The sequence below is a fragment of the Physeter macrocephalus genome, chromosome 7 (assembly GCF_002837175.3).
Source record: "Physeter macrocephalus isolate SW-GA chromosome 7, ASM283717v5, whole genome shotgun sequence".
NCBI classification, from domain to species: domain Eukaryota; kingdom Metazoa; phylum Chordata; class Mammalia; order Artiodactyla; family Physeteridae; genus Physeter; species Physeter macrocephalus.
Genome location: NC_041220.1, coordinates 106758320 through 106770504, shown reverse-complemented (window position 1 = coordinate 106770504; position 12185 = coordinate 106758320). Strand labels below are relative to the sequence as shown.

General features: G+C 49.5%; 1 protein-coding gene across 1 annotated transcript in view; it reads right to left on the bottom strand.

Moving 5' to 3' along the window:
- The window catches only part of SLC2A9 (solute carrier family 2 member 9), a 196241-nt gene that overhangs the window by 106739 nt on the left and 77317 nt on the right, over positions 1-12185 (bottom strand). The window contains exon 6 of the mRNA XM_024119533.3: positions 3103-3235. Within this exon, the coding sequence (XP_023975301.1) occupies positions 3103-3235 (133 nt within the window). The remainder of the gene's footprint in view (positions 1-3102; positions 3236-12185) is intronic.

Here is a 12185-nt window from a genome sequence, read left to right as displayed (position 1 = left end):
TGCTGGAGGATGAGGTACATGGAATAGAGCTGAGCCATCCTGGATCAGCTGGCTGACCACCAGATATGTGAGAGAGCTTCTGCTGAGACAAGAAGAGTTGCAAGGGCAAGCCCTATCAAGATTAACAGAGTAACTGCCATTGTCTTCAGCCAGTGAGTTCTGAGGTGGTTTGTTATGCAGCATTATTATGGTAATAGCTAACTGCTACAGGGTCCTTTCTACCAAATTACCAACAGACTGGGCAAGGTGTATCTCCCATGGTGCCAAACAAGGTGGTAGGTAATAGAGTGTGTTTTATTTATGCTCATAGGTTCCAGAGCAAGACTTTCAGAGTTCAAATCCCAGCGCTGCCATTTGCTAGCTTTGTGTCTTTGGTTAAGTTATCTTGTCCTCAGTTTTTTGTTTTTGTTTTGTCTTAAAATGGAAATAATAATGTGATCTATTTTCCATGGTTGTTGTGAGGATTTAACAATCTAACACATGTGAAGTGCTTAGAATGAAATGTTCTCAATGCAGATGAGCATTGAGGAGTGTGTCTGCCTCCCTTAACTAGACGCCCCCTTCACCTCCTGGAGGGCTGGAAGACCACCTTATACTCCCCTCTCCCCACCACCTGGCAGAGCACCCAGCACAGTAAATATCCATTGTTTGCTGAATGCCTGGAGTGAACTTAGCACTTTTATTAGTATAGATGCAGGTTTCAGTGTTCTATTTCAACCTAAGGCCAACATCTTTGTTCTTTTTATAAAGTGTACATGTAATATTTATCATTTTTTACAACTGGCCTTCTCTCTCACTCCCTGTTGTGCTATGAAATAAATCTTTTAAACCTTCTTTGCTGTCTGGCATTTGTATGCACTGCCCATTCTGACTGTACTTAATTGGAGCGTTTCCCAGGATTTCCTCCCCAGTGGAGCCAGATGGGCTTCCTCACATGCCAGGACATCAAGCTGGAGGAACTGCTGTTTTCTAACAACCTGTAACCCAGTTGCTTTTGGAAATCAGATCCCATTGGCTCTTTCTCAGCTGCCTTCGTTTTACTCCAGAGCCTCCAACCATCTGATCATCAGCCTTCTTCCCTGAAGCCTGGCTTTTGGATAGTTTGCCTTCCCAAGGGCCCCATGGGAAGCCCCGTAGACCACTACCCACTTGTGTCCCTCTGTGCGTGAGGGTGGTGGGAGGGAAATCACCCCTGGGTTCCAGTCCTTCTTTTGTCACTTACTGGCTGTGAGATGGGGGAGGAGCTATTAACCAGGGTCCCCTGTGGGCTTCTGGGGGAGGGGGCTCAAGTCCCATCCCCACCTCCATGCTCCACAAATTTTGTGTATTTGGGCATCTACCAAAGAAAGATCTGTCCTTTCCATCAATTTTTAAAGGCCTCTAGAAACCAGAAACCATATAACCAGAGCCCTGGACAAGTCATTTCACCCCTGTAAGCCTCTGTTTCTTCATCCAAAAAACGAAAGTAATGATAATGTTCTCTGATTTCATGTTATAGAAATGTCGTAAATGAAGAAATAGATCTGAACCAGAAACTGCTGGACAGACATAGGCAATTATTAATATTTCATTATGACGTGTCAATTCAGAAAATACTTAGGTTGTTTGGATTTTAAAAGATGTTGCACAAATTATAGTGGGCTAAGGACTGCATATAATTCTCGGTTTTTTCTTGGATGTGGACATTTGGGAAATTTAGATTAGAGGACAGGATATGGATAATAAGAAACTGGACAGAGTCCTCGGTAATAATGACAGCAGGTAACATTGTGGACCATATAGATATAGATATCATCTAATTTAATCCTTACAACAAGCCCATGGGGGAGGCTTATATCATTTCCTTTTTACAGATGAGGATTCTGAGAATCAGAACGGTGAAAAGAATTGGTCAAGGTCAGACTGCAGAGCTGGGATGTGAAGGCAGCACTAGTTATTCCCAGCCCTCATGCTGAACCCCGGTGCTGTCAACCAAGTCTTGTTTTATAAAACGAAAAGAATGGGGTTGCTATTGTTCATTCTACATTGTCTGTCTCCAGGCAAAATGATGTTGCCTTTTCCGGGCTGTAGAAATGCCTCTGATTCTGAAAGCTGTACTTTGAATCTGGCCCAGAAAGCTACACAAGATGACTGCCAAGGCCCATGTGGGCCTCAAGCTTCCCTCCTGTAAAATGGGTATACTTCTGTTCCCTTGCAGGGCTAATGGGAATGGTCCAGTGGGTCTTGTTGCAGAGGCCCCATGCTGGTGTGATGTGAGGGCTCATTCTGTGCTTGTATGTTCCCTTTCCTTGCATGTGAATGTTAAGATGGGAAAGCTGATCAGTGAGGAAGAGGGGAGCTGAGGGAGGGCCGGGATAGACTTAAACCACTAAGAAATATGCAGCATCTCTGGGGTTGGGACAAACCGAGAGGTGACCATGGAGAGACACTGAGCAGAGGTGAGCAGACCTGGGCCTTCTCCTACTCTGTCCTGGCTTTTCCAGGCTCCCTGTTGCTAACCGTAAAATTGTCACTTGCTATCTGGTTCTACAAGGATTAAGTCACTAGCCACTGCAGTCGCTGACCTTCAACACTCCCTGAAAGGAGTTCAGGGCAAGGATCAGGAAGGAGGCACTCTGTGCTCTCGGAAAAACTGGCAGAACAGGGCTTCAGACAGATATTTTCAGGAGAAGATTTTATGAGCTGAAATGTCTTGCATATCCTCCTATCTACAAAAGCACTAAAATCATTAACGGTGACATCTGCTCGTGACCAGCAGCAGCCTTCTGCCAAAATGTGTGCTTGACCGTACGTACCCCTTTCACTGAAATCATATATACCGACACTCGCACACTTCTTCGGGGCGGTCTGTCAGAGCCATCTGAGATGCTGTCTCCCAGGCCATAGTCCTCCTTTTGCCCCAAATAAAACTTAACCCACAGCTCTTATGTCGTGCATTTTTTCCAGTTGACACTTTGATCTGTGTCCCCACTCTGGGCCACCCATAGCAGGCTGCTGAGAGGATGAAACGGGATAGGGTGTCCTAGGGCGCCCAGCATGCCCTGCGGCGCTGACCCCTGTGAAGAGGCCAGAGCCACGTGGACCAGACAAAGCAGCCCCTACCTTTCTCAGCTCCAGCCTGGTCGTGCTTCTCGAAGATCAGGTAGCGTGGGCTCTCAGGGAGAAAGGGCAGGCTCACCAGCTGGACCAAGACGGGGACGGCAATCACTCCAAACAGGTACGGCCAGGTGCTCTCCTGAAGGGAGAAGAGGGGGCCGGTGGATGATGAGGACTTCAGTCATTATCTGGGGGCGAGGCCCCTGGGCCAGGCAGCTTCTGCTGTCTGCACAGGGTCCCTCTGCACAGTGTGAGCCCCAGGAACAAAGGCTGGGGAGGGATTGGACGCTGGTTTTGTTAGGGAACCATTGACTGAAACCGCCCGCCTTGGCCAGGCATGATAATAACCGCTTGCTTGAGTTGTCTCACAACAGGAGGTCCTAAAACTAAATGGGAGAATTCGGGAGGGGCCAAAAGGAGGGAGGAGATGCCAGCCCATAATAAGTCCTGCCAACCTTCCAGAAACCCTCACGCTGGAATCCATCTTGGCTGAGAGATGTGTACACCGCCAGGAAGGACCCTGAGTCAGACCAAGTATGGGCGCAAGCAAGATGATGATTGGCCAGAGACAACCCGGAAACCAACCCCATTACCCTAAACCCTGAGACTGCGACACAGGTGACAGAGCAGTCCTCCTGGGTTCCCGTACCCTGCTGCTCTCTGCCCGGGCGCCCCTTCCCAATAAAGTCTTTTGCCTTGTCAGCACGTGTGTCTCCTCGGACAATTCATTTCCGAGTATTAGACAAGAGCCCACTTTCGGGCCCTGGAAGGGGTCCCCCTTCTGGGAACAGTTTAGCACCAGGCCCACGTGTTTGGTATCTCCATGCAGGGGGTCGGTGAATCCTCAGAGCCACCTGACAGGTGGTTACCTGCAGGATGACTCCGAGAAGGTGCAGTTCAGGGAAGCCAAGAGCTGGCCAACTCAGAGGCCCCTGGGGCATCAAGTCTGGCCTGAAGGGGCTCAGCTATTTCCTGGTTGTGTGGCCTTGGAAACATTCTCACGGCCCCTTGGAATCCCCTTCTTCTCACCTGGGGAATGGGGACAGCCACAGGCACCCCTCAGGCAGTCGTGAGAGTGGGATCAGATGATGCTTTCGCGGTGAGGCCTGGCACCCAGTAGGTACACACACACACCACATATATATAAAAGCTGAAACTTCCCTACATGGTATCCTATTAAAGGGCTAATTAGCATAAATAATAGTCCCCTGTGAGGTATTATTATAATTTGCAGTCTATAGAAGAGAAAAATGAGACCCACAAAGGTTAAGTAGCTGAGGTAAGCTCACGTGAGAAATTGGGGGACAGAGTTGAAGAAGAGCATGTCTCTTCTGATCTGTGCATGGGGCTCTTTTTGTGACATTATTCCTGATACCACGTGGTTCCCAGTGCGAAGCAATACCCTTCGCCTTCCCTCGTGGCAGCTGCTAGCTAAATAGTGAATTTATATGCAGATGATATTAGGCTGAACCAGTCCTGCTCCTCTGTAGAAAGTTCTGTACAGAACTCATCAGAGATCACTCGAGGTCAGCTCCAGTGGCTCATGCTGTTACCAAAACGGATTCCACCAGGGTGAGGTGCAGGTCCGTGCATCAGCCATTCAGCGAGGGAGAAACAGTCACCTTCCGAAGGGATGCTTTGTAAAAGGGTTGAATGCACCTTGCTCGTTACTTGTCACAAGCTGGGTCTCACACGGGAAACAGCACCAGTCAATGAACGTCCATGGAACCCATGACCTCGATGTCCCCACAACCACCTTCCAGAGGGGGGACCCTGATGGCTGCAGCTAACAGAGCCCTGGGGTGGGGACCATGTCCCCAGCTGTGTCTGCACCACACTACACCACCTTATGATGGGTCAGTCTCTCACCATCTCCACTCCAGATCCTGCAGAAGTCAACACCACCCGACCCCACAGGGTACAATCCAGACGCTAAGACGCTCAGGTCATTGCAGCAAATGTGTTGTTCTAGAATTGCTGTTTCAGGTACAGTAAGTCCCCTACATACGAACCTTCAAGTTGCGAACTTTCAAAGATGCGAACGTGTGTTTGCATGTCCTATCATGTGAGTTAGTTCACGTGTCTGGCGTACATTGTCACCTGTGTGCATCCTCTACAAGTGGCTGTGCTTCTTTGTGCTTTACTGTACAGTACTGTATAGAGTACAGTATTACAGTATCTTTATTTCAAGCCCAGGATGTCTGGAAGCAAGAGTAAAAGCAGCGGTGATATAACTGGTACAGTGTAGCCAATTGTGTTAGTTGGGTCCCTAGGCTAACTTTGTTGGACTTAGGAACAAATTGGACTTATGAACATGCTCTCGGAATGGAACTTGTTCGTATGTAGGGGACTTACTGTACATATTCATGGTCTGACTCTGACTTCAACAACAAAAGACACCTCAAGAACATCGCTGTATGATAACCCTTGCATTTTCCTGTCTTAGAAATAATACTGAAATTACCCTCCCAGGGTGTAACCCTCACCTCTCAGAAAGTTGTCCCAAGTGCCACATGTGAGTGAAGTGAAAGGGTCACCTTTCAAGAAACGCCAGCTCCCTACCCGCTTCCTACAACATGTTTCTGCTTTTCAAAGGGTTTGAGTGCCTTCTGCTTCGCTTGGTTCTCGAGCAATCTTATGGGAAAGTAAGGTCAGTAGCTATTATTCCCATTTTACAGATAAGGAAACGGAGGCTGGAGAGGTGGAGAGAGGGGTTAAAAGTCCTGCAGCAAAATTTTCCATGAAATCTACTTTGTCCCTTCCTCATTTTAGAGAGAGAAATCCATGCAATGTTTAAAGGTTGTTGATCTGCAGAGTGCCTCCCCGGGCCAACCTACAGTGACAGGCTGACACTGAGCACGTGTGACTTTGCTGAGTGCTTCATACAGAGTGACTCGATTTCACCCTCACAACACCCCTGCCTTCATTCCCATTTGACAGATGAGAAAACAAAGGCACCAAGAAGTTAAGTAATGCATTCATAGCCATGCATCTTGTAAATGGCAGAGTGGTACACCCACCCCAGGCAGTGTGGTACCCAGCTCTGTGCCCTTAACCTGAGGGGTCCAATTTCTCTGACAATATGTTTATAGAGATCACTGAACTCTTTCCCGAGGGAATTAGGTAACCGGCATTCTTTTCTATATAATGCTCCCTGAACTTGGAGCCCATTATGAATCCCTTCGTCAGGCTCCTGTGTTCTAGCGGAATCATCCTGGTTTCTGGGTCTCATTGTTCAGATCCATTCATACCACGGCTTCGTCTGTCACCTCCTTCTACAAATCCTCATTGTGGCTCATCTGTGATCAGATCAGTGTCCTCCAAATGGAGCTCAAGAAAGGAAGACAAAGAAATGTGGTTTGTTCTAAGGCTCACAGAAGCACAAGGACGCCCTATGATTTGGACTTTCCTATTGATGACCTGGATTCTGGGGCTATGGAAGGTGTGACTGCCAGTGGTCAGGTACCAGCCTAGTTACCAATGAGCTCCAAGACTTTGGGTCACAAATTTGGGCCATAACCTTGGGCCTTTCACAGCCCCACTCAGCTTCAGAGTTAGACCCAAGTTCAGTTCTGGTTCTTCTACTTACTAGCTCTGGGGCCTTAAGCAAATTACTTGTTCTCTCTGGAATCGCATGAGAAGAGTAATTAACACTTATTTTGCAGGGTTGCTGTGAGGTTGACAGCTGCGATATCCTAGCATGGGCCTGGTACGTGATTGGGAGCCGAGAGATGATGCTTCTTTTTTCCCTTTGCTGTGGTCCTGAGCCAACACAAGTTGCCCATCCTAATTGAAGAGTGTGTCTGCAATTAGATCTGCTACCCTGAGCCTGTGACTTCGTGTCTGGATTGAGTGTATGAAACTCACCTTTCAGACACAAGCGGGAAGTCTACGAGTTAAAGGCCAGCTTACCCACAATCCGGGGCTCCCATCTAATTTCATCAGCCACTGTCCCTCCTCCTTGGGTGCTCTGTCCCCCTTGGAGTCTCTGTCAGCTATCTGGTGCCCCTTCCCTGGACACGGACACCCCTGGTGGCTCTTTGCTGAACCCACCAATGAACAAGCATGGCACCCCTCCCTCTCAGGTGCTGCTTCCTCATCTATAAGATGCTAGGCTGCACCTATGTGCATGCTCCCATCCCCTCTGCCTCTGAGTACCCTCCATTCTCTGCACACCAAGCATATGGGGCTGGATTTTCAAAGCAATGCTAACATCTCATTGCCTTAACTCGTTCATGTTGTCATTCATTCAATCTGTGGCACTCTGATTGAGCCACTCTGCTTCCAAATGTGCCTAGCTCTCTCTCAATCTTCTTATTTTTATTTTATTTATTTATTTTTATTTTAATTTTTTTGCGGTACGCGGGCCTCTCACTGTTGTGGCCTCTCCCGTTGCGGAGCACAGGCTCCGGACGCGCAGGCTCAGCGGCCGGCTCAGCGGCCATGGCTCACGGGCCCAGCCGCTCCACAGCATGTGGGATCTTCCCGGACCAGGGCACGAACCCGTGTCCCCTGCATCGGCAGGTGGACTCTCAACCACTGCGCCACCAGGGAAGCCCCTTATTTTTATTTTTGCACTGGCTATTTGCTCTACCTGGAATGGTGTCTCCCTTCCCTACCACCTGGCTACCTAATAGTCCCCTTATCCTTAAGGTGGACACCACCCTCTCCAGAAAGGCTTCCCTGGGCGTCCCCTGCTGCCTTAGGGCTGCTCTGGTGGTCTTTCCACCCTTGGGCTTTCTGCACGGACCGCCACTGTCGGTGGTCTCTTCCGTCTGCCCCTCTAGCAGCGAGCTCCTTGCAGGCAGGGACTTTGCCTGTCTCATCTCTGTGAGGTCTGGTGCACTGTGGCTCCTCAATAAATGTTGGTTGATTTGAGTTAGTCAGAATTATATGGCTATATGAGGTAGAAATTACGGATGCAAGTCTCCTGGAGTGGTCCAGAGAAGTGAGGAGCGCCTGAATTTAGGGGCAGTGGTGGGGGAGGGAGAGGCGCTGCATCAGTTGGAGACCTGGTGGGAGACGCACAGGACCAGCAGGGGGTGCGAAGAAGCCAGGTTAGGTGAGGGTTACCGGAGAGGCATCTCTGGGAAAGCGCTAGGACTCCTCCCCCAGCAATCCGCCTCTGCTGCTTGCTCCCATGCTTCATATGCATCTCAGCCCCAGAGGCCTCTCCCCTACACCCTGCCTGCCTAAAACCCGTCTAAAATAGCCTCCCTCGCCACCCTCCCCATCCTTCCTGCTTTGTTCTGCTTCACAGCATTCATTACTGACTGACTTCAACTACGTATCTGTCTCTGATCTGTGTCCTTCACCAAAATGCAAGGTTCATGAGGCCAGAGGTCCTTGTCTGTTTTGTTCACTGCTGGATAGAGCCTAGAACAGTGCCAGGCACACAGTAGGTGCTCAGTAAATGTTTGTTGAACGAATGAATATATCACCAATAGTCTAAGTCCAAATGGGGGCCTGGGCTCCTGCAGGCTGCAGACACTAGAGGGCACCCGACCACAGGCTGGATCTGGGCGAAGCGCCACGGAGTGCCCCAGACTTTGTGCTCGGGTCTTGGGCGTTAGCTCCCTGTCAAGTGAGAGTCCTGGGCTGCACTGCTTTGGTTACAGACATACAGGGCGATATGAGCAAGGGTCTGGGCCAGACTCCCTGGCTGGTGGGTGGCCATGGGCAAGTTCTCCAACTTCCTGTGGGACTCGGTTTGCTCATCTGCGAAACGGGTATAATAGTAGCAGTCAGGTCCTAGAGGATGGTTGTGTGTTGTGGGGATCACATCAGACAATGCCAGTGAAGAGCTTAGCACGGTTCCTGAAACAGGACAACTCCTTTGGAAATGGGGGTGGAGCTTTTACCCATTTATTCAATAACATCTTCTGCGAGTCTTCTGGGTAAAGGGTACATGCTCCAAGGATGACAGGTGAATTGGACACGCCTGTCCTCACAGAGAGGAAGGGAAGCACTCAGCAGTGTGCTTGAGGGTCTCACATATGATAACACATTTGTAATGCCTCCCCAGGTTTAAATCATGTCCAAGATCACCGGCCAGATAGCTCTGGGCAAGGTTTCCCCTCTGAGTCTCCATCTTCCAACCTGTAAAATGGGATGATGACAGAACCTACTTCCCAGGTTGAGACGAAATTTAAGTGAGATGATGTGGATGAAGCCCACTGCTTGCAAATTCTAGGCCTCCTGCTCCACCCTTTCATCTCCTCCTCTGCTGTGTGAATGAAGGATCATCCCTGGCCCCCCCAGTCTCCAAATGGGGGGACTGGGGCTCAGAGGCACTGAGTGACTTGCACTAGACAGTGGGGCAAATCAAAGATCAGGATGGGATTGAGCTGCCATCTTGGAGGCTCAGCCTCCTGGCGTCACTTCAGATCTTACCTGTAAGGTTCCCCCCATCCCAGGGTGGTGAGGGGCCTGCATGAGATAGCTCAGGACCTATTTCCAAGAGAGAGTGGCCGCTACAGGATGCACTGGATGGGGCTGGGCTGGGTGGCCAGGGGCTGAGGGTACTGTCCTCCTCAGCAGCCGTGCAGCCCAGAGTCAGGCACTGAATATCCCTGAGACTTGCTCTCCTCATCTGAGAAATGGGTCTAATGATGACAGTGCCTCCAGGGAGAATGAGCCATTGCACAAAGAGCGCTGGAGGCTGCAGGTGTTGTAATCTCTTTGGACACATGTACAGCAATATGTACATCACAAGGCATTTCAGATCCATCTTGTCTTTCCAACAGCCTCATGAGATGGGGATGATGATAAAATGGCCAAACTTCTGGAGGTGATAAGGGTGTACCTTTGCTGTTCAGAAGCATTTGTGTGAAGAGAACGTGTTATACTGGACCACAGACAGTAAGACCTGGCTGTGGGCAGGGAGCATTTTGTTATGAGCACTTCTATTGAGCTGGGTTCTGCCCGAGAAAGGCCAAGGCCAAAACAGCAGGGATTCTAGCACCCTGCATTCAAATCCCAGCTTTGCAGCTCGCTACCTGTGTGACCTTGAGCACATTTGTAAATCTCTCTCTGCCTCAGTGTCCTCATCTGTGAAATGGGGATGATACCGACGGTACCTAATCCGTAGGGTGGTTGCATGGATTCCATGAGTTAACATGTGGAAGAGGCCCACAGCAAAAGTGAACTTTTGGAGCTCAGGGCCCAGGTCTGACGATGCAATGACCCTGCTCTCTGCCTGACATTTGCTGAATTGTTCTGCCTTCAAGGTTTCCCTCTGAGGCATACCAGTCTGGCTGCTGGGGCCATGTGAGTCACAGGGCAGCACACTTAGGACCAAGCAAACCTCCAGAGCCACCCATCTCTTCCTTCTTGGGGCTCAGGAAATTCTCTCTATCCAGCACCCACTCCAGGCCGCCTACTCAGAGGGCAGCTGGGCCAATCGTTTTCCCCTGAAGCTGTCTCAAAGACAGGACGGCAAAGTTCAGGCAAGCTTCAGAGACTGTCTTTAAAATTCCAGATGACATGGCTTCAAGATCAATTAAATGTACCTTTGTATCCCTTCAACCTTCCTTGCCTGCCAATTGAGATACGGGCCGAGCTGAAGCGCCCCCAGCCCAGGGGCACGCGCCACCCATGGCATTAGCCACCACACAGCAGCTGGAGCAGACAGGAGCCTTGGAGCGACTTCCATGTAGGCCCCTCCTTTTAGGGATGAGGAGCTCGAGGTCAGGAGAGGGGACAGCCCAAAGCCACAGCACAGTACTCGGTGGCCTGGCTTGCGCACACACGTCACAGCTGATGAGCACGGGGGCTCGTTTGTGCTCTCGGGAGCAAAAAAGCATTAGAAAATTCATGAATTGGGGTTTTCTTCATCATTCCAAGGTCAAGGAAAGTTTGTGCATTCCCTCCACACCTAGGGAGCGTCTCAGTGTCACAGACCCCACCGTCAGATCTGTGATGATACAAAGAACTGAGACCTCTGACCTCTGTTCTTGGGAAAGATCATCACGTGGATGACCACTTGACTCTGTAGCAGAGCAAAGCAAGTCTCTTAAGAGAGGACAATCATTTGAGGAAGACTGAGGTAGGAGCAGCTAACTCTAAGGGTTCACGGGAAAGAGGTGATGCGGTGAGGGGTCCAGCATATGCCTTATACGGAGTGAAGCCAAATGGAGCTAATATTTAGGGAGTGAGTCCTAAGAACGGTAAGTGTATTGTCGCATCTAATTCTCACAGGAACTCAGTGAGCTGTGCACACTTACTGCCATTTTACTAACAAAGATGCACAGAGGTTAGCTCTGTCTAAAGCCACAGAGCTAGTAGGTAGTAGAGCCAGGATCCTAACCCAGGCATTGGTCCCAGGGTTCTTGCTCGGAATCACTCTCCCTGGAGTTCTCAAAACTGAGTAGGCATCAGATTGCCCGGTGGGGGAGCTTGTTAAGACACAGATTGTTAAGTCGCACCCCCAGAGTTTCAGATTCAGCAGGAATTGGTCGGGGGCACAGATCACACTTTCAGGATCCCTGCACGGCAGCCCTCTGAATACAGCTGGAAGTGGTCACTAAATCAACCTTAAAAATTGCAGTTTTCGGACATTAGCTCTAACACTTGATAGATGCCAGAGCCCTTCCCACGCAGAACAGAATTCTTTTTCCTACTGTTGGAGAGGAAGACTCAATTATAGCCGACACAGGGAGCTAACAGGACTCACACTGCCCCATTGGAAAGGTCTGAATTATCTAAAAGAGAAAATTCAGAGCTCGGAAGGTTGTCTGAAGGAGATTGGACACCACCCTGCGAGGACCTCTGAAGTGGCAGCAAGGATGCGGAGGTGACAGTCTCTGATTTTTTTTTTTTTTTTCCTATTTCCCATCAAAGGAAATTCATCCATCGTGTGGCTGCTCCCCACCCACCAGCATGTTCTCTCTGGCTATAGAAAACATCTGAGGCGTGCCCCAGATGAGATTCTTCATTTCAAAGAGAAAAGGTGTGATTTCTAAGTCACTGGAGAAATAAAGAAGATTCTCACCAGGTGAAAGTGGTGTTGGGCTGTTTGGATCCACTTTAATGTGGATGAATACGTGTCTTATATTTTTATAAAGATCAAACGGAGTTTTCTTCCTGGG